The sequence below is a fragment of the Triturus cristatus genome, chromosome 6 (assembly GCF_964204655.1).
Source record: "Triturus cristatus chromosome 6, aTriCri1.1, whole genome shotgun sequence".
In the NCBI taxonomy this organism is placed as follows: Eukaryota; Metazoa; Chordata; class Amphibia; order Caudata; family Salamandridae; genus Triturus; species Triturus cristatus.
Genome location: NC_140589.1, coordinates 710381232 through 710408834, shown reverse-complemented (window position 1 = coordinate 710408834; position 27603 = coordinate 710381232). Strand labels below are relative to the sequence as shown.

The following is a 27603-nucleotide window of genomic DNA, read 5'->3' as shown; positions in this document are numbered from 1 at the left end:
TACGAAGGCACCTATGCACTGAATAACATTCAAGGTCATACCAAGGTTTGCCAAACCTCTTGACTCAATAAACCTGCTCTATGTAAATATAATCAAATATTATCTTTGTTTGGTTTTTAAACAAAGTAAGAGAATCCTGCAGGGCCAAATTAGAAGCCACATTAATTTTCATATTGCCTTCTCCCACTGTACAACCTCTTCCCCTCTGTATGTGAGGAGCTTCCGCGCCGTAGCCTGGTCACCTATAAAGGTTGAGCTCGGGGGAAGCGGATGGTCTAATCCAACCATAAGCTTAATGGAAAATGATTCCTGACCCTCCTATGGAGTTCTGAAAACATTTTACAGGACTGAAGTGCCCACAATCTATGGCGATGTAGTCTAAAAGAACATTGAAGGAAGCATTCCTATAAATTCAATGAGCTGATTGGTCATCTTCAAATTGATCATTCTAAGGGCAAATGCCAACCTTATCGAACCAATTGACAACCTGTCATCGTCTCATGCGATTTTCTTTTAACTAATTATAACAGTCGCATCTGGACTCATAAGCGCTTGTTGTAACTAGATGAACCTTAGTCTACAGAGGGTGGGGTGTCCAGGATTCTGGAATTAAAATAGCTCGCCAAGCAAATAGCAGTGTTAGAATTCTTAATTTGAATTTGCTCAAAGTCGAGTTCAAGGACTTCTAACTCTTGAAGCAGTAAATAAATGAATTGCCTTAGCTTGAAGTACACATTCTTTAAAAATATATGCATGTCCTATCCCAAATGGTTAAAAGCAACAAGGACCCCAAAATGCATATTTTTAGTTATTTGGACAACCTAATGAGAACTTCCACTCCCCGGATGCACTTCCTACTATAGAGCGGTTATCTGTTGCTAAAAACATCTTTGGAAGCAGTTGTGACTCCACTGTTGGTAAACTCTAATGCAACTTCCACCAACCTCTACAACTAGCATATCATTTTTAGCTAACCTCTCGTGTGGAAGGTGGTGTTGTGAGACGGGATCAGGCAGGACAGTCTTCTCTGAAGTAGCAAAGTTGCTGGTAGAATTGTATCTAAGCTTATCACCTCTCTGGGGAGAAAGAAATATATCTGTTTCATCTTAGAGAAAAACAGTTTTCTCTTTGGTGTGAGGGCTACTCTTCCGCAATAATATTGTTGGAATTATTTGCAGCAATTAGTGCGTTGGGCCACAATTTACTTCTCAAGCCTCTAGAACATCTGCTGGACACTCCATGGCCTTCTCTGATGTAGAGATGTTTGAAGTTGTTAAGTCCTTTTCTCATGAACTTCATGCAGTTCACGCAAGTACAATTATTAATTCTAATTTGTGAAGTTTTCTTCACATTGATTTCCAGATTAAAACAACCTAGACCTTCGCACCCTTTTAAAATTGTTGTTGCTAGAAAACAATCACCAACATCCATCTAGATGCAAGTTGTGAGAAGCACTGTAAACAAGTAATTTGTGAAATAAACAGCACATTCATGTTCTGCACTTGCGAGGAGGAGTTGGCACTAACCATGCTTAGATGTGGAAAAAGTGTGAAAGTCTGCCATCTATGAGTTTATCAATCATCACCAAGTATGCCAGACTATGCCTGTGTAATAATAATGCTCTTGAGTTTCTTTAATTTATTTCTTTTGGATTAGCAAAGATAAATATGTAGTTTATTGTGAATAGTCCTGGTGTATCACAGGGCTCAGTAATGTCAGCCCTGTTATTTAATGTTTACATGATCCCTTTGTTTTAGGTGATTAAACCTAATGGCCTATAGTACAATGTGTATGAAGCAGATTAACGCCATGTGTCAATTGTCCTAGCATGCGTTCCCAGTGTGTCCCGCTGGTGTGAAAAGTTGGAGACACTTTTGGAAGAGGTGAATGGCGCATAGGATGACGCACAGTTGGGAGTCAACCCCTCTGAATTGGCAAATAAGCACCTACCTGCCAGAATGTTAAAAAGCAATAACAGAGCCAAAATCAGGGAAAAGCAGTACGTAAGAAACAACTAATTTCCAAAAATGCTGAAGACATGTGGAGCAAAGAGCAGGACTGCATTCATCACCAACTAAGTGAAACACAGAGCCAGAGATACAAAGCCGTACTCCTCCCTTACTCACATATGCCATGGACACCTCTCAGAAAAACCTCCATCGGATTACAGCACCCATTTCAGAAAACTACAAAGTGTTATCCTAAAGCGCGACTGTGCAGGCATTAGGCTGGTTAAGGGTGCCTTTAGGGTAATGTCGAAGGGAAGGACACGCTGCAGCTGCATCTCCCAAGCAAAAGAAAAGCCTTAAAACCTCATGCATTCCTAAATCGAAATATACTATAATGTGCTTCTATTTCCAACTTTGGCCATCTTCATAAAATCGAACACACCAAACCTCGTTCGCAAGTAATGAATTGTAATAGATGTTTTAGAGCAAATGCAAGATATGGCTGACTTCCTAATTTTGTGTGGGAGCTCCACACCTAGCTTGACATTTACTGCTTTAAACATGACTTCTCTTTTCAATACACTTATGAAGTCAATATATTTCAGGCCTAGTTCACAAACGGATTCCAGGCAAAGATTGTTCAGAGCAATTGTCAGGGTTTGGTGCCAGCTGTTATAGGAATGTTTGGGCCGTTCAGACCCACCCCAAAAAGATAATTGTGCTACTGGTACTGGTATTATCTTTAGGAAATGAGTAGTGCAGTTTTAGCTGCCAAATTTTCAAATCCCTTATGTGTCACACTTCAGTGTTTCCTGTGTGTTTATGTGAGACAACTGATTGCCATACAGGTGGCACTTTTAGTGACACTTTAACAAGCAGTCTGTTCATTTAATGAGTGCATGCCCTTCGTGCCGTCTGGTAAACACAAAATGAACATAAACGGTGTGTGTGTGTCTATGGGCGGGAGGGGGCAAAATAGGTTTACTTGAGAGTGCGGCAGATGGGAGCTGCAGTGCATTAGTTGAAATACACAAGGTTGCTTTTGAAGCAAGTTTATCCTTTTATTAAGACACATGCAACACACCTCTTCCCCTCCAAGCAGCTGGAACGCTTGGCTGCTTCCTGAGCAGCAACATTACCTCACGAAGTATGACTACGGTGGTGAACGTCTGTCTTATATAGCTGCTAGTAGCTCCTCCATGTAATCTTCTGTGAGACATCCAGCCAATACTTGCGTTCTTGTCAACTAAACACTTGCATTTTGGGTCATGTTGTTTTACCATTTATATGACGTGTTGTTTAAAAAGGCGTAACAAACAATTTGAAAATGTGTCAAACGTATATTGCCCATTTCACCCATGCCTTATTAAGTGTTCCATGTACTTTTTTGTCACCAGTGTATCCATGCTGTTACATTTTGTTTTACCCAAATCTTAGTTGGTGAAACTGCGACAAGTATGCATGGATACCAGAGCCTTACGCAATATAGACAGGTGACATTCACATGCAACACCTGTGCTGGCAGCAACCAACAGAATCCTTAAGTCACGTTGTCTGCCCTCTCACACTAGCAGCACTACACAAGCAGCTTGCTTCATTCGGCGGCCCCATCTACTGTGGTCCCAGCAGTGAATACTCTTACCAGCAGTTGCAGTATAGTTGAGAAACATACACACAGGACTGATTGGTCGGGTAAGAGTATGGAGTCTCAGGTTCTTATTAAGCTTACGACTGAGTCAGCAACGCACTGATAGCTGTTTTGACCAAGGCAGCGTGACAGGACTCTGGTGGATCAGCAGCTCTGCATGGGATGGCCCGAGCCGGTGATGTGCGGTGTAGTTCTTTAACAATAGTCGTCTGCCTCACCCGTCGCTCTGTGCTCTGACACTGTGTTGAAGAAATTCTTAATTCTGCTCACACAATAAGTCATGCCTTAGTGTTGCATCCTTTGGCACTGGTCCGTGCCAAGGTAAAGCATCATTGAGCGTGGGCTGGCCACGTAATAGCATATTCCAATCACCGGACTCAACCTGCTGCTTCAAAATTGAAAGGGCCCTCTGTTGGCGTGCCATAGTGACAGCTATGGGTAAACATTTACCGTAGGAAGGAGGAATAACAGACTTGGCTTTCACTTCATCTGATTTGCGTGGCAATTACCAATCTTGCAGTAATGCGTGCACTTTATGTAAAATGCTTTAAGATGTGTGGCACTTTGCAGGGGTTTACCAGCACAATAGACAAGCGTTGGCCACGCGCAAGCGGCCGGAGATGCAAAATGTGGTGGGGGAGGAGTTGTGTGTGCGCGTGCGTCATCGCGATCGCTCTGAGAGCGAAAGTGATCGCGATGACGCACACGAGTTTTCAAAGTGCTGCTGGCGGCCGGCTGCGCGCGTGCACGATCGCGTGAACGGAAGCGTTAGGCCAGCCAGCAGCACTTTGAAAATCCCACATACAAAATGTCTCTTCGAGCCAGTGCAAGCGCTGGGGCTCAGCGAGACCTAAAAAAGGGTGGACCCTGCCCTTTTCAACTAGAATCCCTCTAGGCATGCTAGGGCCCAGGAAGGTTGCCACATTCTTTTTTAAATATATGGGGAAAGAATACCCCCGAGACCCATGTTGGTCCCAATGCCCCATGCCTTGGGGCCCAACATATTTTTTATTAGGTATTTTGGGGCCATATCCCCGAAGCTGTTTAGGCATATTGCTCCCACCTCAGACGGGAACAGAAAACAGAATTCCTGCCCACAAGAGTGCGGTTAGGGAACAGTGAATGTGCACCCACAGCTGGAGCAGAAATCAAGCTACTGCTGAACGGGCACACGTTCACTGTTGGGGCTGGGGAGTCAGTAGGGAGGTGGGAGCGTTGGGCCACCCCCCAGGGACCCCCAACATGAGAAGTTGTGGGAGTCCCAGTCCTACCAAAAAGAAAAAGAATGGCACAACAGTGGTGGTGTTGGCTCCCCGTGCTGCCATTGAATGAAAAATGCGGCATACTGAGTATAAAAAAAGGAATAAAATTGTCACAGGCTTTTTGCTTCACTATTGAAGTGGTGAGGCCGCTCATACAGTGTTCACTGCTCCCTTCTGGGAGAGCCCCATAATGCCCTGCATGGGCTTTGTTTTTAAATTGAATTGTTGGCGTGGTGCCCCAATGAGAGGCATGAGCACCACCAGCAATTTATAAAAGTGTTGTGGGGGCCTGCAAGGAGCACAGTAGCCTCCAAGGAAAGTTAAAAAAAATTTAAAAAAACAACAAGCCCCCTGGGTCATTGAATGCATGACCCCGGAGATCTTACCAATTTTTTTTTTAAACACCCCAAGCCGGAGCTTTATGCTCTCTTCAATTGGACCTCTTAAATTGGTGGTTCTATGACTGCATTTTGTGACCTGAAGAGTGTTAAAGAAAGACCCAAAAACACATTTATGGTTGTTAGGAATAAAAATGTTTTATTCTAAATATTTTTGTAACATGATTATGCATTGTCATGTGTGTATTTATAAGGATTGCTTTCAAATATTGTTACTGAACAATTATTGTGGGGACTTTTTGACAACGGTCTGCTGAACTATGTCTTTTTGACATAGTTCTACTTTACATAGGTTGATGTTCTGAACCCCATGCTACAGCCAATAGGCAAGCCTTTTATATTTGTGTTCTGATTCTTTGACAAAGCCAGTAGGTCTGACTTATTTAAAATGATATCTCTTGTTAGTTTACGTTAAAAAAAACCCCACAAATTCACAGAAAAAACAAAGGTTAAAGTGATTTTCTAGTTATGTCTGGTAATAATATCTTCAGAAATTCAGTGAAAAATTCAAAGCTTAAAGTGATAATATGGTTAGGTGAAAATGTCAGTTAAAACATAATTTTTCAACCTGAAAATAAACACTGAATTCCACTAGTTATAGTTAACTGAAGTAACTATAACTCATGCCCTCGCCATGCACTGCTTACGCCCTCACATAGTACATCACTAATGACATGTTTTAGGACATAATTGATAGCATGGCGGATATCTGAAATATTATCATTCATAATAACACTATGCTTTGCTTCAGGTAACTGTCACCTGTGAATTTGAGTGTTTTCTAGTTGTAGTTAGTTCACCTAACTAGAACGTCTCTTTGATCATTGTCTTTTTTCCAGTGATAAACATATATAACCTCTAAAATGCTTTTTAAACGTCACAATGTAATTTAACACGTTGTAAAGATCAACGCATTGTATTACATGAATAGTAAAGACATGCGTTGTAGTGTGTGATATTCGCAACTTGCACTAGGTTTGATCTAAACAGGAAAATAGTCTGCCATGAATAACCTTTTTGCCATAACTTAAGATTGTAAGAATTTTTTCCCTTGTTATTTACAAGATTGGGGTGAGAGAGGCGCCTGTAAACTCACGTGATATACGGAATAATGCAGCTGTGAGTGAATATGATTTTGGTTTCAATGTAGGTAAATGAAAGTGATGGCCACCTCTTTCATGAAGCCATATGCTGAAATTTTTATAAACCAAAACTCTGATAATTGGATAATATATGTCCAGGAGCTGTACTTTTTGACCTTTTTACTAAATACTAATATATTTACGATTTTAGGTCATTCCATATCAAATAGTTATTATCTCAATTGTCGTCCAAGGCATGAACAATCATTCCTGAGAGCGGCACCTAGATCTGCAATATAAAAGTTAAAAAGCAAAGGGGCTAATGTACAGGCTTTCTTTAGGCAACTAATTTTTTTATTGGGTCTGAAATATAATTGTCCCCCCAGTTTGACACAGACCCAGTGTCAAGGTGTAATCGCTGGATAGCCCCATCGATACAGCTTACTCCGTCACAAATATCTAGTTATGCTTTCGAAGGCAGTTCGAAAATCTACAAAACATGCTTTTAACCGAGCTCTGCCAAGGGTGGTTTGGGCTTCAACCAGGATTGCTAGGGCAAGTATGTTATCAATTGTTCTCCTATCGCAGTGGAAACCTTTTTGAAACCAGGAGATAAGTTGTTTTGTATTGGTGCCTTCTTTTAGATTTACCAGTAACAGTGCATAACATTTAACATCCACACTATTCAGGGCAGTCATTCTTGGTGGAAGTCTGTAGACAGTATATTGTCTATGAATAGGTGTTAGTTGGGTGAAGTGTGGTCTTGAGAGGGAATGCAGAATGGCAAGATGATTTTGAAGAGGAGGTATGACTGGTCAGATAGAGATGTCAAAATGGAAAAGATCTGAAACTGCTACAAGAGTTGGTCCCTGCTGAACAACATGATTGTGGGCTTACCATACATGTCAAAAGTGTGTGCTTCCACAATGTACTTACAGTTTAAAGAGTAGTAAACGAAATGATAGACTGTGGTTGTCGTGCGCAAACAGACGTTTGAGGAGCAGTTTTCTTTTAAATTGATACATGATTTTGTTTAGGTAATCTTCCATCAATGTCTGCGGTTTCTACCGGACCACACTTTACTCCCTCAGTGAAGAGTTCTTCATCTGTAATGCAGTCAGAAGGTATGGCACTCTTCATAACCAAGTCTTGTTATCATTATTGTTTGTAAATTCATTCTTACTTGTTTTTATTTGTTGCCAAAAATGTTATGTTATTTTTTCTGCATTATGATTTTCATTAACCTTTTGCAATAAATTCTATCTGGAACCTTGTTATCTAGTTCTGCATTCCCTTAGACTCCCTTTGTCATGGCTATGTACATTCTTAAAAGGCTGACATACTATCCCAGTAAGACAGAGTACGTTTTCAAAAGTATGTATCCGATTGAAAATAGCCATACTATAAAATAAAAAATAAGCTGGCACATAGATAACCTTGCCAAACATACCCCTTTGACTAGTAGCCTTCAATAAATTACAAAATGTAAAGACTTCTGTCAGAAGAGCTTGGTGGCAGTGTGGTACAATATATTACAGGGTTTTCTTTTCATTGAACAGGAATTTTTCAGGGTGACTTGGACTCTCTGCTGCCCCAGCACATGACGGAAACGGATGAACTAAAACCCCAGCTGCAGGAACTTCTTTCTCATTTTAAGATTGCTTACGACGTGGAGGATCTCAGGAACACTGCCAGTGAGATGGAGCTCTACACAATGGTAAGTTCAAAGAGGACGCAGGGATTGCCATGTCTCCATGTCTCAGTGGATCTGGGAAAACAGGGGCATAATGTTTAAATCCCTGGCCCTTTGGTGCATGTGTGCTATATACATGCCAAGGTATTTGAAATGGTCAGTGTCCCGTCTAAGTTTAGTTTGCAGGTGGAGGTCTTCATGACATCCAGAAAGTGCCACATTCTGTAGTTTGGTCCAATTTAACATGAGACCTAACACCTTGTCATAAATTTGAAGCATCTGCATCAGCCTAGGAACAGAGGAGTCTGGTTCACTGGCGTAAAGAAGGATATCACCAGCATATAAGGATATCCTGTTCTCCCTCATCATCGGCCATCTAAAGCCTTGTACCTGAGCTTGATTCTGGACCCACTCAGCAGTGGTTCAACTGTAAGGGCAAAAAGAGGGGGCAACAGGGGAGAGGAAAGGTCACCAATCACAGGACCCTTATCCAGGGTTTGTTGTACAGCACCTGGATGTATCTTTAAAATAGGGGGGCCAATATTTTTCTGTTTCAGCAATCAATCATAAAAAGCCATCAAACTGAATCAATGTTCTTCTAAAAGTCGGTTAAGATCAAGGTCCTGCATTCTCCAGTATCATCCGAACATTCGAAGGCATCTTGTAGGCATCCAATACAGTGCCACATGTTAAAACCAGGCATAAAGCCATTCTGGTCTTAGTGAACCAGTGTACGGATCACTGCCACAAGTCTATAAGCCAATATCTTAGCAAGTATTTTGGTTTCGAGGTTAATTAGGGAAATATGTTGGTACAAACCACATTCACACGGGTTTTCCAGGCTTACTGTTTTGCACCTCACAAGTGATAGGGGAGGATTCCATATTCATATGGCTCCTCACACCTGTCAAGTAGTGTTGGTATGAAAAGGTAAGCATATTTTTTGGAAGACCCCCCGCAGGAAATCATAGGGGCAAGGGGTCTTTCTAGTTGGAAGTGAGTTCAATACCTCAAGGATCTCCTCCTCACCTAAAAGTGCCTCAAGTTGGAGATGGGTCTTGTCAGGCAGCAAGGGAATAACTAGTTGTTCGACAATTGGGTTGCCAAATTCGGCTGGTGGGGATGACAAGGATGTGTATAGCAATAGGTAGAAATGCATAAAGTATTAGGCTCTCATCTTTCATATTACCAATGTTTTATACTAATCAGAGTTCCAAGTCTCTATTGGCCAGCTAATAGAGGAGCTTACCAACTTTGAGCCCATTTTCATTCATCCTATATTACATTGTTGTCTGGGCTAGAGCTGCTGTATGCAACAGATACTACTGTCTGAGCATTATTGTTTTTCAAGTTGTCTTAATGATGCCTTATTTGGGGATTCTGTCAATTCTTGCTCTAAATTCCTGATACTTCTAGGATATTAATTTCCCTAATTCCTTTTGTTTAGCTTCATTCTGGTATGAGATAATCCACCCATGAAGAACCTTTTTTAGTGCTTCGGGGACTCTACTGTGCCTATTTCATATTTAAAATAGTCTACTACCCGCTGTCTGAGATAATCCCTTGTATTTCTATTAATGGAGAAGTTTGCAAAGGGTGTGCTTTAGAACCTACTCTATTTTCCTTATAAATTGAATTAGCAGACATACATACAGCACCAGAGGTTTCATATATCCCTTTTGTATACAAACGGAGGACTTTTCATAAACCTAATCTGTAATCAGTGCACTTTGTGAATATTTCATTTATGTCATCCAAAAGATGATCCAAAGAAAGCTCTGCCAAATCGAATACCTCTGTCTTTAAAGAACTAACACATGCAAAAACGTGCATGCACAAATTTAGTTTCCATTTGTCAACAAATTAAAGCCAGGCCTATGACCATTATTGTTCTGGGAGGCTTACCACTATGATTTGTAACATATTAATCTGCACGAAGAAATGGACCTGATTTCCAAGATGTTGAAGATGGTCCAGGGGAACAAGAGGAAAGGGGGCTGTCAACGTTTGCATCCTCCCTACTTCGGCACAACAAAAAACAATAGCAAATGCAACCAACTGAAGGTTTTTCTCTCATAGGGGATTACCCACTGTACGTGAGGTCTTCTCCCCCATATGGTGTTTCACAGCCCTTCAGTTGACCTCCATGACACAGCAGGATATTCAAAATATTTTAGAGCTTTTGATAATATTTGTTTTCTTTTCCTGCAGGTTGCCTCCAAATTTCGAAGTGTCTTCATGAAACAGCAGACAATGAGAACATTTCCTGTATATGATACTGGGGCAGCAGTTTCAGACAAGTGGGGTTTCAGTGGTAACACCAGGGCCTTGAAAAAGAAAGCCAACTGGATCCCTTTTGTGAAGGTATGGAGTGTGAGATTGGTTGGTGGATTTACCATTTGCCATTTTGGGGGACTTGCAATCTCTGCAACAATGGTTGGGAATCTTCAGGATGTAGGACTCTCTGTCACCTAGTGTCGCCACTGGGTAATTGCAGTCAAGTCAGTTTTTCCAAATAAAATGCATTTTTTTGTTTCTCTAATGACTTTGGCGCCATTTGACTAATCTCCGCAAAATTTTCCAAAAGGTTTCCCCCTGGTTGCCTAGTTTCTGCATGGAAAGTTTCAGGGTGATCCGTCAAGTGGGGGCAGAGAATGAAAGGGAACCCCAAAACCCAAAATCCCAATGCATTTTCCATAGACTTTTTTAAGAAGCACTACCGTAAAAACTGAATTACACCAAATTTGGCAGGAAGCTTAATCTGGGTACAGAAAGCGTGCATTTGGTGTAATCCCTTCTGAAGGTTGGGAGAAATTTAGCTCCAAAAATCATTGTAAATCTGGCCGGTTGGGTTCGAGAGACTCTTGCGAGTGTCTCAGAAACCCGATTAAAAAAAATAGAGCATTCTGATTGGTCCAGTGAGCTTTTTTCCCTTGGGCCAATTCCCTCCTGTTGGATTCAGACTCCTGCGGGAGCGAGCGCTGTAATTGGTTGCCTGCAACATGAGAAAAAGGTTGCTGGTAGCAGTTACAGGACTCGGACACTTAGGACCTGATTCAGAACTCTGCGAACGGGTTACTCCATCACAACGGTGACAAATATCTTATCCGCCAAAATCTAAATGCCATAGTCCGCCGAGTTCTAAATCAGGCCCTTAGTCTCCTGTCCTGCAATTATTTAAAAAAATATATATAATGGGGGCAAAGTAGGGAAACCCTGCCTTCCTTGGCCAAGTGGGGGGGTTGGCAGCGGGACCCCCCCTACAGCCAAAAATTAAAGAATAAGGTGTTTTTACTGCGATCCTGCAGGATTAATGCTGGATCACAGCAAAAAAAAGAAGAAAATGGCAGTGCACCATTTTTTAAAATAAATATATGGGGAGTGGGCATAAGTAGGGCCCCCTCTACTTGAGCCCATTTTGGGCCCTGGGGACCCCATCCCCTAGGGCCAGGTATCTTAATAATGGAGAAGGGGTTCATGGCCCCTCCCCCTGAGCCTTATGAAGCTTTAAGAACTCCACCCCCTGGGCCAAATTCTTAAAAAAGGGGAGGGTGCACACGGCCACCCTTCCTGGGCCTAAAAATACCCTGGGGAACACACCCCTTGGGGCCAAATTCTTAATTAAGGGGGCAGCACGCACGCCCCCGAGTCTCTAAAGGCCCCAGAGACCCCATCCTTCTGGAGCCAGCTCAGTTACTGTGTCCCGGAGAGCCCACCACCTAGGCACAGTAATTTCCCTGCCCGGGCTGGTGCATGTGTTTGTTCCCGCCTTGTAGGAGCATTTTTAAATCTCCCGCCAGGCAGGACCAAACATGCCTTACCTGCCTGCAGCAGCACCGGCAGGGAAGACCGTGCTGCTCCCAACCAGTGGGAGATTTAAGCATGCTCCCTCCAGGTAGGCAGGGAAACAGACATTGCTCCCACTCGGAAGGAGCAAGCATAAACAGCTGCTTCCTCCGGGCAGGAACAATGTCTGCGCCCACATTATGCAGGTACGTTTGGTTTGTGGGTGCCGTGGGTAGGCACCCAGACACCCATCTCTGGCCCAGGGATAAAGTACCTGGGGCTGAAGAAGGTTCATGGAGGGGGGCCACACACCCCCTCCCCATTTTAATAGCATTTGGTCCCAAGGGATGGGGTCCCCAGGGTCTAATAACGCTCTGGGGCTGCTCGGCCCCTTTTCCCTTTTTAATAGCATTTGGCCCCAGAGGATGCAGGCCCCGGGGCCTAATAAGGCTTGGGGAGTGGGGATGTGCCCCTCAACCCCTTTTTTAATTGCATTTGGCCCTGGGGGCTGGGATCCCAGGGGCCAATTAAGGCTAGTGGAGATGGGTTGCATGGCCCCCTTTCCTTTTTAGGACATTTCGCCCCAGGGGATTGGGTCGCCGGAGCCAAATAAGGATCTGGGAGGGGGTACACACCCACCTTCCCTATTATTAGTGGTTGAAACTGGGGGATGGAATCTCTGGGTGTAGGAAAGTGCCCCTTTTTGACATGGTCATCCCCACTTTTTGCCTGGTAATTGATGCACTTCTAACAGAAGTGCACTGTGTTCTTGCTATCCAGGTCCCCAGAGTCAGATGTCTTTCCCTAAAACTGTGCAATTGTTCCTCCAATTGGCAATACCTTTAGCACCCCCTGTAACTCCCTAGTAAATGGTAACCTTGGTACCTATGGCAGGGAGGCTACAGTATGTATTGTGCTAACCTAACGGACCCCCTCAGCACACTCCTGCAAACTGCCATTGCAGGCTGCATGACATAGTGCAGAGCAAAGTGAAGACACTGCATGGCACACCACCTGTGTGCCATGACTGCAGACACTGCATGTAATAGAAGTACATTACCCCTACAGATGACCTTACAGCCCTAAGGCAGGGTGCAATATATTACATGTGAGAACATATCTGCATGAACAGATCAGCCCTTGTGAGTTCCATGTCGACCAGGGCCGTCTTTAGGGCGGTGCGACTGATGCTACCGCACCGGGTGCTGACTCTTTGAGGGGGCGCCGTAATTGAAAGTATTTTATGGTTTTAAAAGCACGTGCTGCTGCATTGCTGGCCTTTTTCATACAATAAAAACGTAAAGATAACTCCAGTGATTAATGTTCTTCCTGGGGAGAGAAGGAGTTTTATCTACTGGAAGTTTTCACACATTTTATGGTAGCACATAGGGTTAATATCACTGCTGCAAAGAATGTGTACCATGCATATAGTTTAAATAGATCAGTGATTTTGTCAGATAGATCCTTTTGTTACTAGCAGTGTAGATGTTAAAACCCTAACATGGAACAGTGAACTAATAACTATCATGAAAGAGCTGCATGCAAACTGCAAGGTATAGATTAGAGCATTATGATTTTTTTCCTCCGTCTTTCATTATTCAAATGTTTCAAAAAGGGTTCATTTTGGTAAAAGAAAATCCTTATTATTAAATGTAACCCCCAACTATGGGGTTATGTTTTAAATTCTGAGTCTGTGCTTCTCCAGACCAAGCACTCTTAAACTATACTGCCTATCAGTATGGATGACATGTGACTAACCTTGTAGTCTTCTGACTTATGTAACATTTCCTATACACTGATTTACACACATATGATTGATTGTCTCTTTGTAATGTGTGTTTGATGTAAAGTTCTCTGACACCCCAAAATGGTATAGGTGGCGCTATATAACTAATCAAATACATCTGATAGAGAGAGAGTGGTTATGGAGACTTGAGGGGGCACTGTTAAAGGGTGGTAGTGAGGGAGTCCGTGGGGGGCCCCAACAAACATTGTCGCACAGGGCGCCACCAGTGCTAAAGCCGGCCTTGATGTCGACTCTTGGACATTGCCAGTGAACAGGGAAGTCATCTTGAGTATATATATTGGGCACTGGTGAGCACAAGTTCCCCATTACATGATGGCTTCACTGAAACTAATGATGTTTGGTATCAAACATCTTGTATTATTAAGCCCACACTGATTCCAGTGATGGATTTAATAATAAATGCACCCAGAGGGCACCATAATGGTGCCCTCTGAAAACCTACCAACCTCTCGTGTACTAACTGACTTGTGTAGACCAGCTTGCCACCAAAGACAGGTTTTTGACCCCCTGCAGGTGAGAGTCCACCTTCTCTGAGGACAGTAAGAGTGCCTGCTCCGGCCAGAGGTGTTGTCACCTCCTCCAAGCAGGCTGGCTAAGTAATCAGCATATCAAGGCAGGAGGCTTCAAAGGCCTCTGCCACCTTTGATATGTGACCCCGGCTTCCCCTTGTCTTGGGAGATGCCACCCCCCGCCTTGAGGCCCATTTTGCACCTGGACAGGCGCGAGAATTAGCTAGTCAGGAGGTGTGTTTCCCATCAGGCTAGTTCCACCCCTAAGGTGGGCTACCTGATGTGAAAACGAAAACTAGAATTCCACCATTTGGGCCTAATTCCACCATCTTGGTTTGTGGTGGTATTAGGCCTATTGGGTCAGGGTCATCCCCACTTTTCATAGGAAGAGCTCTTATAGAGAGTGAAGTCACCCTAAAGGTAAGCAGCCCATTGGCTACTACCTGCCACTCTCTTTAACACCCATACATTGAGTATTTGGGGGCACCACTGAGGCCAGGAACTTAGATCTCAACGGATCTAGAAAAAGAAAACAAAGTAGAGCCACGAGAAAGCGAGAACTGAAGACTGTTGTGGAACTTTGGTGCCAAACCCTGCCTTCCTGCACCCGTCTTGGCAATTTTGACCCAGTGACTCGTCCTGCAGCTGAGTATCTACTGAGAACCCCAACAGACTGCCAGACTTTCACAAATTGCCAGCAATTTCTCTTGTAGTAGAGGAGCTTATACCCTGCTGTCCGCAGGCACTGAAGAAGCGGAGTCCGGTTTACCCTGTTGCTGCTCCCCGCCCAGTTCGACACAACAGCCACCCAAGAAGAAGTACCTGTGCTCCTGAAAGTCAGAGCTGTCCCCCCATGAGGTGAGAGGACACCAGGACCGACCAGAGTTGCACAGCACCAATACCCTGAGTACCGGACCCCTTGCAGCAACCAAGACCGGTTTAAGTCCAGTCGAGATTCTAACAGCACTGAGACAGAGCAGCCATCGAGGAGCATCAGCACCTTAGAGACCCACTTCCAGAGTGGCCCAGCTGCCCTTATTTTGCACCCTGAGCCATCGAGACCAACAATGGCAAGGCCCTTTGACGCACCAAGCTCAGCCGACATATATACTCTGCACTGGAGCGCCTCAGTCTGGATACCAACGAACCGGCTGTGCCCCCTTGCTCACAGGACCCTTGTGACCCGAGGCCCCTGTTGGGAGCTCCTGGACTTATCCCACTTTTGCAGCCTGTTTTTAGGTGGCTGCCCCTTCTTTCTACCAGCATAGCACGCAAAGCTAACAACTCTACCAGCACCTCTGCACCCGGGTGCCCCACGGCAGGTAACGAGTAGATACTGCCAGTACTTTGGACCTTGGCCCCCTACAACCTTAATTATAGAAGAAGACCCCCAGAAACCTACAGTGAATTACTGTATGCAACATATGCCTTTTTTACCCATAGGAAAGCATTGCTGCATAAAGATGAACATTTAAAAAATACTTACTTGATAGTGAAGTTTTTTGTATCAAAATTTACATAAAAATACACCTTATTTTTCTACATTGGCCTTGGATTTATTCTTGAGTGTGTGTCTCATTTATTGCTTCTGTGAGTACAACCAATGCTTAGCACCACCCTCTGATAAGCCTAAACTGCTTGCCCACACTACCACTAAAGAGGGCAGCAGCAGAGTGTAGTGTTATTATTTTTGCCTCTGTAAACCAATAAGGGTTGCCTGGACTCTCTACACAGTGTACCTTATTTTGCCCGCAATATTAGTGGTTGGCCTCGGGTGATGTGGTCCCCAGGGACTCATAAGGTTTGGGGTGGGGGACAGGGGCCCCCCTCTCCTATTATTATTTTTGGCCTCGAGGGACGGAATCCCAAGGCCCCATTGGGGCTCGGAGATGGGGGCCATGCGCGGCCTCCCCATAATATCAATTTATCTGGCCTGGGACCTGGGGGAAATGTAGTCCCGGGGACAATAGTGGCTTTGGAACAGTGGCCGTATGACCTCCTTGGAGCCGGCTATCTAAGGGGGTGTTGGCAGCATGGCTTGCTGCCAACCCCATTCCGCATAGCCAAATGGTGTGCATGTCTGGAGTTGGTTGCCATTGAGGGTAGTCTGCAGGGCCTGACCGCGTGGGCTAGGCCCTGTGGCCAATCACACACAGCACACGGCTAAAGGTTGTGAGCTGCATGTGCTTGCTTTCTTGTGAGACCCTGTGGCGAATCCCCACCGTACACGGCCAAAGGCCGTACCCAGCTGGGGTAAGGCTTTACATATGGTAACATAATATTAATTTTTTATTTAAAACCTAGAAATTCACTGAAAAAAACAATGGGTAAATTGACATTGTAGTTAGGAACTGTAATTATATCTTGATTTACATTTGTTTTTAAAAAACAAAGGTTAAAATTACTTTATTGTTAGGTGTGATAATAAGAACTGATTTAGTTTTTTAAAAAACCTTACAAATTCACTGAAACAACCAAAGGGTAAAGTGACATAATGGTTTGATGAAACTTTCAGTGCCAACGTAACGTTTTGAACTAAAAAACACACAGAGAGAATCATCATAGTTAGCAAAGCTAACTATAACTTGCGTCCCGCCATGCACTGCTTAAGATTTCGCATATTACATCACTAATGGCATGTTCATGACTTAATTTTACATAACTGTTGACATCTCAAAAGGCAAAATTGATTACATCACTGATGACCTCTTCCAATGAGAATGCTAGATTGTTTTATACTTTACATAGTGGCAGGTAAGTATCATACTAGTTCTTCATCTAATTTTTTACAACCTCTTTGCTGCTTAGGGGGGTAGGTGTTTACAAAATGTTTATGCTCCTAATGGGTCATAGGAGTGTAGAGGTATTGAGCACTTAATAAATGTTTGTGTGCAGGACTAACACTGTGTGCAGGTGACAGTTGATGACTCGTTCAGCAATATTTATATCGTACCTCAGTGTGATCTCCCATTCTTTATGACACTAGTCTGCATTGTGGTGCAGAGTTCACAGAATTCCTATCCTTTAGGAATATTTTGTGGCAGTTAAAAAAGGTTTATGATTGTAACTGCTTTTTTTTAAGGAAGAAATCTTACATTTAGACTAAAAACAGTGCCCCTTCAGTGTAGCTCATGTAGAAATCGAGGCCAAAAGCCCATTATTTGTCAAAATATTCTTCTTTCTAGAAATTAATTTGATTTATATTTTAATCAGGGGTCGATTTAAGTGGTATTCTCTCATGGTTTATATGTACTCTGCCAAGAATGCTTCTGGATGAGATACAATTTCCATGAGGTTTGCTCACTCTCTAGCTCTACCCGCATTACGTCTTTCACATATATACCACAAGCATTGGCAAAGCCAATACATATCACTTTTTGGTTTTACCAGTGCTGTTCTACTGCCCCTGCGGTTGCATTTTACCTAAGCCATTTAGCATACTAGAGGCCTGGAACTCAAAAGTGGTTTCAAGGCATTGGGATTCATTGATTCCATGACTTGTAACAAAATAGAGGGTTGACCTAATAAGATGGAAGCCTATGTCATTCCTTCGAAACATGGTTTTGTGTGCGAGTATTATGTGATACACTGTTTTTGATATTCACAATACACATGAATTTACACAACATATGATTTTTTATGTTAAATGCGTACACAAAAACATAGCTTTCCTTCTTCATTCTCACCAATGTGTTTTAATTTTGCCTCACAGATTAAACCTAAACGAGATCCCTGGCAACAGAAACTGATGACTAAACTGAAGCAGTACAAAAAAGTGGACGAATTATTGCGGATCCAATCAGAGGCTATCAAGGTGAAACAAAAACGTTTTTAATTGAAATGGTTTAACTGCCCTTAAATGTGTTAATTCAGCAAAAGACTTAATTTTCAGCCATCCTCCCCAAAAACAAATCTGGATAGTGCGCCGACTCCGAAAACGTGCCGTCTATCAGATAATTGTGATACACTAAGACACTTTTGTAGCATTGACTGGTTTTGTGGATGTTGATGAGCAAGGCCACATTGTGTTGTATACATCATTACTCATGAGCTACAGGTTGTAGCCTAACATGAAACCAAATCTCACCTGGTCGCTTTGAAAATTGGATCTTAAATTTAAATTGATCTAATTTGTTTTTCTTAATTCACCAGAAATGCTAAATTCACCAAAAACCTTTCTCCCAGTTAATTATACTCCCCCCCCCCCCTCCCCCCACCAGCATGCAAGCATCCCATGGGCCCTCCCGCCATTCACTTTCCTTCCAATTAGATACACCAAGACTTTTGTGGTTTTTGACCAGCTGCAGTTTATTCAGATTTCCAAAAATTAGTACATAATTTATCATGCTTACATGAATCTTAAGGCAAAGCATACAGCTCATCACTGGTCCACATTGTGATCTTATCTTTATTGCATATCAAAACCATAAAACATAGCCTACGTATTATGCAATGCATCATCTTGTAAATCATAAAGTCTTAAATGGGTATCATAAATCACTGTTTATCAGCTGCAGTGACAGCTCTCATTCTGTCGATTACTTTCGTACAGCAGGTCGGGGCTACAAGGCTTCCCGTGCTACAGTGTGTCTGGTGTTCGTGGCCCGTGGCCATGCCTGGGCTGCAAGTGCCATGTGCTCCTAGTCCGACTTTTCTTACCTCATTTGCCTTCCCTCAAGCATCCCTGCCGTGAGGCACCACAAGGACCTTGTTCAGGCAATTGTCATTTTATGTTTCTCTTGTCTGCCCTCAAGTGTCCCTGCTGTGAAGCATCCCAAGGAACTTGTTTGGGCAACTGTCCCTTTATGTTCCTGTTGTTTGCCCTCAAGTGTCCCTGCTGTGAGGCATCCAACGGACCTTGTTTGGGCAATTGCCCTTTTATAGCCTTGTGTAAAGCTATTTATTGTTAAAAGTTGTAGCTACCCACCCAACTGTTTGCGGCTGCGACGCCCGCGTTATCGGGTGTGGGTGGGTGGGATCAGTTTTACTGGTCAAGCATAAAATGTACACTGCTGACCACTTCATTGGTTATCCCCTCTTTGGCTGCATTTGTGGCTACGCCCCACTTTTCCAATTGGGGTCTTTTAAAAGAATGCTTGCTAGGGCCTCCACGCCCATTGTCTGGTGCGCTTTCCTTTTTCTTGCTGTTGGGCCCATTGGGGGCCGCCCACGGGGTAGGTTAGCCGCTGTCTCTCCAGGGTCGGCTGCGCCTTTCGGTCTGACTGTAATAGTAAGGAGAAGGAGCTGAATCGGTTATATGTTAGTGGATTAGAAAGTATAGGCAAGTTATAGGAGCTTTCCCAAAATCATGCAATTTGTTATTAATCGCATCTGTAAACGTAATTGATTCAAGAGATAGACAGAAATCAAAGAGAACATCCTCTGTCGTGAGGTTTTTTTATCTCATGAATTTGATAATAGAGAGGTGTGTGTGTCTACCAGAAAAGACAGGTTGGTCAAACACCCAGTGCCACTTACACCCACCAGTGCTCTGTACATACATGGCAGCCACAAAATCGATGGTCCCAGTATCACTGCTGGAGCCTCTGATTCAAGTCAGACTCTACCATCCAGCACATTAAAGGTGAAGATCCGTAAAATAATCTGGGAGCGGCTCGTATTCTCCTCATTCCCTTTCCACTTTATCTGATAGCGTAATAAATGGGCAATTGATTTCAATCTTTTTGCTTTGCTTCATAATCATTGCGTGACTAGAAGCTGTGCCACAAGTCATGGCATTGATAAATTGTGCTATGCTTTAGAAGTAGCTGGCACGTTGTAATACATTTGTTGCTCTGGCGTTAATCAGCCTTGTGCCTTGAAACAATTGTGAAAAGCCCTGTGCATGGCTAAAAAACCTTTAGTAATGTGACAAAAAGGATCACTTTATGCAGTGCCAATAATGCCCTATTGCAGAAGTTTCATTTAGGAGGACCAATGTATATGAGCTTGAAAATAACCCAATTAAAACGATTACATATGGGTACATATCACCAACTTCACTGTCTCTAAGGCCTCTATTCACTAAGGTAAACCTACATGTGTAGATTTCATTACATTTATATTTGCTACTACACCTCGGAGTAACAATACACTTTTTTGCTATTCACCATTGGGACTGTAACGGTACAATGAGGTGTAGTCTTAGGACTCCGTCCTCTTGAGGAGTCTCCTGGGCCAGAATTTAAAAGTGTAAAGATATCACTCGTAATTTTTCACAATTAGGCAGAGACCTCTGCCACCATTGCAGGGGTCTCCCTATGGGAAAGTATGGTGAAAATGTAAAATGTTAATTACAATTTTTAAGAAAGTGTTATCAATAGTTTAGTGTAAAATATTAATGTAAAATAATTTAAATACTTTTTACAACTTAGAACTAATCAAATGTTACCACCCATTGAATTAACTGTGTATTAATTAAATCAAATATATTTCATTAATTCATGATTAATATTTTGCCAAATGTTAATTTAAAAACAAATCCCTCCTACAGTAGAATTGTTATTTTGTTTTAATATGTATAAAATAAAAAGTTAAGTAGGGAAATAACTGAAAATGTTTTACATCTTGTGACAAAAGTTTAATTTAATTTCCAATATAAAATAAGTTGATTATTAAATTGTATTTATTAGATATTTTTTAACATTAAACAAAGTGTAAATATTGTTTTAAAAGTATAAATAATTTTATTTAGTTAACATCATTTCCTATAGGGTTTTATTTTATTTCCCTGCAGCCATTATTTTCAACAAGTGTGAGTTCCAGTACTTGTGAGAGGTCATGTGTGGTGCTCTGAGGCTGAGCTGGAGTACATTTACTACTGTTTTAGTACCTTTTTGCATGTAGTAACTTTAGGAGTGTAGATTGTGACTAGAAATGGGCTTACTCATTTGTCCATTGAGGTTTCAATTTGCATGTCTCGCTCCGAACACCTCCTTGCTCCTGCCTAAACACCTCCCCTTTAGTTGTAAGAATTTCCAATTTTTCAGCCACTGCTACCTATCCTTCCCACATTTACTAAAAAAAATGTGGATGTGTGTGTGTGGAGATCTCGGCACATGTGGCGGAGACCTCCGCACAGACAAGATAGGAGAGGCAGAGTTCTACGCATGTAGGTTAGTGAAAAGTATTTTGGAGTATGTCATAGTACTAATGAGGTACTGGTTCACATATTACAAAATGCAATTTGTGAATAGGCCTCAAGGTATTTTGGTATAGTTTTATCTTATGATGAGTATCACATACAGTGTAATAGTTTGATATTCTCTGTTACATTTAAGTCATCTTTTTTGGTGTGATTGTGTCTTCATGATGGAAATAATCCTGTTCTATAATTTATATTAGGTCTCAAATGCAGAACGAGTGTTGGAGGCCCTCCAGGACCATGCTGCATCTGTTCTGGAACCTGTTCCTGCGCAAAGTGTCTCAAGTCGTCCAAGCCACCATCTCTGGGCACAGATATATGACAACTCAGATGTAGAATCACAGGTACATTTGACTTATTAGCATCCTGCAGTCTAACCATTCTCTGATTACTTTCTGTCAGATATGACACACAACCCCCACCTATGCATTCAATAACAAACCCACCGTCATGAATCAGGTAACTCATTATGGTAAATAAAACCTGCTCTCAGAAAATAAAACAACGTCTAAAGCAGGCGAGATGGCTTAAACTATGCTGTTGTCTGGAAATCTCTTAATGCAACATATTGCAGATGCAAATTAAGGTGCACCCTCCTCTAAAAAATAAAATGTTCAAACCAGAGCCCACGTCTAAAATTGATACAATGAACAGTTTCTCACCAGAAAGAGAAAGGGGAGGAACTTTGTACAGATTTTGGAAAGTTCCCACAACATCTTAAACCGGATTTGGTCAAGATGTATCTAAGCGAATAGTAGAGAGGACTGAAGAGGGCAAAAGGACCTTATTAAGCCAACCATATTGACAAAGGGGCCACTGGTTTTAGGAAAATATTCTGCATGATGTGCAAACTACCCTCAGATGCTATGAAAGTGTATGATTGAAGAACAATGCACAAAATATTGTAACATTCTTTGAAGGGAAAATAATGAAAATTCTAGAGGGCGTAACAAATAACCCAATAGAATGCTCCTACTTCTGAAGAGCTCCTTTTGCTTTGGACAGTCTCCTCCTTGCTTTCCTCCATTACTAATAGAGAAGAGGTTAAAAAGATTGCAGTCAAATTCAAAGCCTTAAACCTACCAGCGGAGTGCTACCCAGCTGCATTTTATTTACTTTCCTAATACTGAATGCATGCTGAGCCAAGAGGATTGTCTCTTAAGACTTGAATGGGATGCAAGTCAACGCCACGCCTGAAAAAAAACAGTGGCTGAACAGGACCTAGCCATCTAAATGCTCATTTAAATCTCCTCACCTCTAGTAAAATCATTAAAATGTTAGACCTGAGACGTGGAGCACACAAACTACAAAACAACCTAAAGTCAAGATTCACAGCCATCTGAGGGATGGGATGGAAATTATGGGTGTTGATAACACAGCTCTGCTTGCCTTGTTGGGAATCTGAGTACTCAGACCTCAGGTGCCTCCTCCTTCATCTGCAGTTCGCATTTCTATATTCCGGAATCCCCTGCAGCCCTGAGTTGGGTCCCCTTGGAGAGTGGCTTGCAGAAGTTGACACAGGAGCACCTTTGAGCAAAGACTGTAAAGCCTCCCTCCCATCTGCTGTTGGAACTCGCATGACACATTGAAAGTCATGTGGTTGCCAAACTGACGAGCTGTGAAAGGAATGTAGAAATACATGCTAGACATAGTCTGTACTATAAGATGTTGTGGGCACAAATAAGTAACTCATCAATTTCTGCCGTTCCATTAAGCTCAAAGAGAGTTACTGACGTAGTATGAATGGTATGTGAATGTTCAGTATAATTATCCTGCTCTGCTGGGAGCGACTTCTGGATCCAAACTAACTGGATGTGAATAGTGGAACAGGGCTCGGCTCATTATAGGAATTGGCACTTGCTAGACCTTAGTCTTCAGCCTTCTCATAGGAATGACGCTTTAGCTCAGTCATTCGAATCTGCTTGCTTTGCACCCTCACAAGCAATGCCATCTCAAGGTCTTATGCTCAGGAGAACATGGGGGTGAGGTTGTGGGGAAAAGAGACTGCAAGGTGATAAAACCTTAAGTTTACTATACTATTTGAGTTCCAGTAAAATGAGCCCCCCAACCCTGAGGAGTCAAAGATTATTACTCTTTGGCTCAGGCCTGCCAGACCCCGATTTCGTACTCCATAGAATAAGCAATCTAGGGAGAGGGTCAAGCAAAATATTTTTACAGGAACTTGATATCTGGAAAAAAACATATTTTAGAAGTTCTGGCTCCTGCACCTGAAGGCCATGGCCCCTAGATTGGTGTCTGCGACTTATACTCCAGATTTATTGGATACTGCAGTCGACTGGCCGAAGGCACACCAAAGGCAAGCTCATCTGCGCTCGTCTGCACCTGAACCGGGCCCAGTGTCACAACTCCTGGCCCTCCCTCCCATAAGATACATCGTGACCGAGCTCTGCACCCTTGACCCCGGATGCTGCAACAAACACTGCTACCGTGCTGACCCATGCTCTACGGAAGGACATTTCACCTGCACCCACTGCACCTCAACTGACACAGCACACATGCCAGCCCACCCACCAGCCCCACCCCTAAGACACCACAGACACTACCAGAAGAAAATAAAAACCAATTCACATGCACCCTTATCAACACACTCTCAGTATGCAAGCATTCCACTGAATAGTGAAATCTCATCGCCACCCTCGCACCGGACATCATCTTCCCCACTGAGACCTGGCTCTACCCCACATTTGCCCAAGATATTACCACAGCATTCCCCAACAAATATAAAATTCTCACCAGGACCTCAACAACAAGCCGTAAGGAGGAACAGCCATTATCCATAAAAGGACCATACAGTGCACCACCACCGACAACAGGGATGGGTCTTAACCTGGTTGTAGAATGACTGAGCCTACTACCTATTTCATGGTATGTGTTAAAGTTACTTAAGTACCTAGTGCAGCTGAACAAGTCTGAAGTTATGCATAGAGGTTGTGCTGCAAATATTTTTAAAAGGTGAACAAGATCCTTTAGTAGGTTTGAGGTTTCTGATGTCCCCAGAATATCTTCCCTTTGGACTGCGGTCTGTAATGAAAATCATTGTTCGGTCACATGTGTTTTTTCAATATAGTCATTTTGTAAAACAAAAGAATGGATTGACTGCAACAGCAAATTTTGTATTTATGTGATAATCTGTCCATGCAATCTTCCATACATTGGCAGTACGATCCGACTCCTACGAACTCGAATCCAGGAGCACTACCGTAATATCCTTAAACATACTTCTAGTCACCCGCTAACCGAACATTTCGAGGAAAAACACCAACACAAAAAGGATTTCCTCTTTTTTGGCCTGGAGGTTGTACACCAAACCAACAGAGGGGGAAACCGTGAACTAAGATTACGGAAACGCGAAAGTGAACTGATCATGAATTACAAAACAACTAATCTGGGATTGAATAAAGATGCGGAAATGCATGTATGGCTAGGAGAAGACTAACTTTCTGAAATGTACTGGGTTTGTCTATTTCCCCCTTGTACATTCCTTTACTGCATCACCATACTATCTTCCTTTTACCTGGAGAAGTAGGAAGATTTGTTTGTCTAATGTATTTTCAATTGTATTCCCAAATACTTTACCATCTTGAAATGTGTCACGCGATCGTCCTCTCAAAATTATCCTATTTTGCTCGACCTCTCTCGTATACGTCCTGTAATGCCGATTATTATCTATTACTTGTACGGTCGATGTACTCAATTGTATCAAGATTTGCATTACCCTGTTATAATATATCTTTCCTTCCTTCCTTCCAAATTATCCTATTTTTTATCTTACACGCTCAACTTTCCGCGTAACTTTTATTGTTTTCATACCTCATTAGGGCATATAGAATCTAACCTACTAGCCCTGTCTAATCTTACACATTCCTATCGCTCTGATTCTATACTGGAATTCCCCCAATCCAAAATGGCGCTAGTCCACTAGCACCGTGCTTCTTCCGGGTTACAAACTGGAAGCACTCATACCTGACCTGTAAATGGCTGTCTGTGCTGTCGGCTTTTCACCAACGTGAAGCCGAAGAAATCCATCATTCAAGGCATTAGCCGAGACTTAAGGTAAGCTCAACCACGGCCTTCACACGGCCCCTCTGATAGACTATCAGCCTAACCTTTCCGATAGTCACTCTCTGTTTATCTCCTCCCATTAGAATCCAAAGGTATTAATACCCCTAAAATCGTGAGAAGCAAATACGGAACTACCCGGTAAGAACCTAACCGATCGCATCATGAGATCTCTATAACACTACCCCAATAGTTCTCATAAGTGCACCTTGAGCTTTAGCACATACCGCCCACGTATAGTACTTATCGAGTAGATAATACTTACTCCCCGTTTCACAATCTAGTCACCCACGCCGCATCCTGACCGGTTATGAGCACATTCAACACCGTACTACTGCCTCACTTTTTCTAAGAATATATGATTAGACATTTGACAATATTAAACCGTATCTGACACATTGCCGACCTCAGGCATTAGTCATAACCTTCCAATATATCAACATGCATGTTAATATTCTCACCTGACCACCCTCGCTCCAACACGACAATGTGATCACTGTGCGACCGTGTAAAGTTATCCATTCATTCAATCATTTCTTCATTGAACCTCTTGATCACTCGTTCACGTTCACTTCACCGCGCTGCTAACCGACGATTCAGCAATACATACTAATTTTGATCTCCTCTCTCTCGAAAATATATGCAACTCATGGTCCCGCTGCCCCCTGATGTCGAATACTACACTGTAAATATACATTTCCTTACTTTTTACTCTTCTACCTAATTGTATTAAAAAAATTCAAATCTTAAAACTAATATGCCTTGGCATTAATGTGGCTACTGTTACCGTCTATAACATCTGTGTGATTACTCTCTCAACACTTCCTTGTCCTTTCGTCAATATGTGGGTGCTCTGGCACAACTGCTATCTCTCCGATAATTGGATTTACGTACGCGCGCATTACTCTTATGTGTCTGTAAATGATACTATATTCAATACTGTTACATTTTTATTGATGATCATGTAATCATTATTTGACCTTTCTCAATCCTGCTTTACAACAATGAAATGTTTGATAAACATATGTATAATGCCAACTTTTCCTCCTTCTCGCCACTCCTTCCTAATTTACAATTTACTCTCTATTCCCTGCTATACTCACTTCTGACTGCATGACCTTGCACTAACTGTGGGCATGACGTACTGCCTTAAAACTAAAATATATAAATAACTAATATCCATGTGCACTCACATGCTCTATACCATTTAACCTTAATATACAACTTACTTATCTCTACTCCTGTCCATGCACTATAATCTCACTTCCACTTTACGCTTACATCCCCATCAAACCGTGACTCTTCTCCCATCTCCTTCTTGCCTTGCCTATACTCACCTTTATCCGATTATTATACTTACACTCACCCTGAATCGTTTCCCTTTCACATCCCCACCAATACACTCCTGTAAACGTACGACTTCCACATCTAAATCTTCATACTCTTCTCTCCTCTCATTTTCTCCTCTCTTTCTCTGACTAACCTCGCTTCACCTATCCTTCACATTTCTTGACAATATGTTCATATTTTCAACTGCATGCTTTATATTTCGTTATGTTACATTGCACATGTACAGCCCTGAGGAAGCCCCAGGCCGGATGGCCTTGTAGGGGGCGAAACACGTGTTGGCTGTGCCATCCCTTTCTCTATGTCCACTCTTATGAATAAAGTACAAACAAATGACCCATTCCATCGGATCAAACAGTACTGATTTGGAAAATTATTTTCCCCTGAAATATACGACCAATACTCTTGCCCAGACACACTTTCAGAATTCTACTTTAAATTAGGGGGATAGGGGCCTCTCCCCCTGTTATGGGCAAGAACCAGCACAAGAAGGATATATGCTTATTTTAGGGCTAGAAAGGGATTGGGACCTTTCTCCCCTCAACTTCCTGACATTTTGTAAAACATGGCTCCCCAATATATAGTGCCAGATGAAAGTGCTGGAAGAATGGCAGTTTTCTTTTTATCACTGTGATGCAAGCCACCAGCAAGGTGGATTGACATTCAATACCGTGCTGGCTTTGAGTCTCTCTTACTGTTGTTGCTGATTGAGACATGCTCTGAAGTATATATCACAACGTTACCAGTTCTTCATAGTGGGTTCCATCAGCTTTGACCCTGCTGTCATTGTGCTGGTCCTCAGGTGTATTGGAACTGAGAAGTGTGTCACACAATGAGCACACCACTGTGGTATAGTTAGGTGTTTAAGGGAGACTTTTTTTTAACTAGTATTTAACGT

The 27603-nt window shown here is 42.5% G+C and overlaps 1 protein-coding gene across 1 annotated transcript in view; it reads left to right on the top strand.

Annotated features, from left to right (window-relative positions):
• Positions 1–27603, top strand: part of LOC146817750 (uncharacterized) — a 746064-nt gene that overhangs the window by 105974 nt on the left and 612487 nt on the right. Inside the window, exons 8-12 of the mRNA XM_085609232.1 lie at positions 7377–7463; positions 7899–8056; positions 10244–10396; positions 17847–17948; positions 21479–21622. Coding sequence (XP_085465358.1) covers positions 7377–7463; positions 7899–8056; positions 10244–10396; positions 17847–17948; positions 21479–21622 — 644 coding nt within the window. The remainder of the gene's footprint in view (positions 1–7376; positions 7464–7898; positions 8057–10243; positions 10397–17846; positions 17949–21478; positions 21623–27603) is intronic.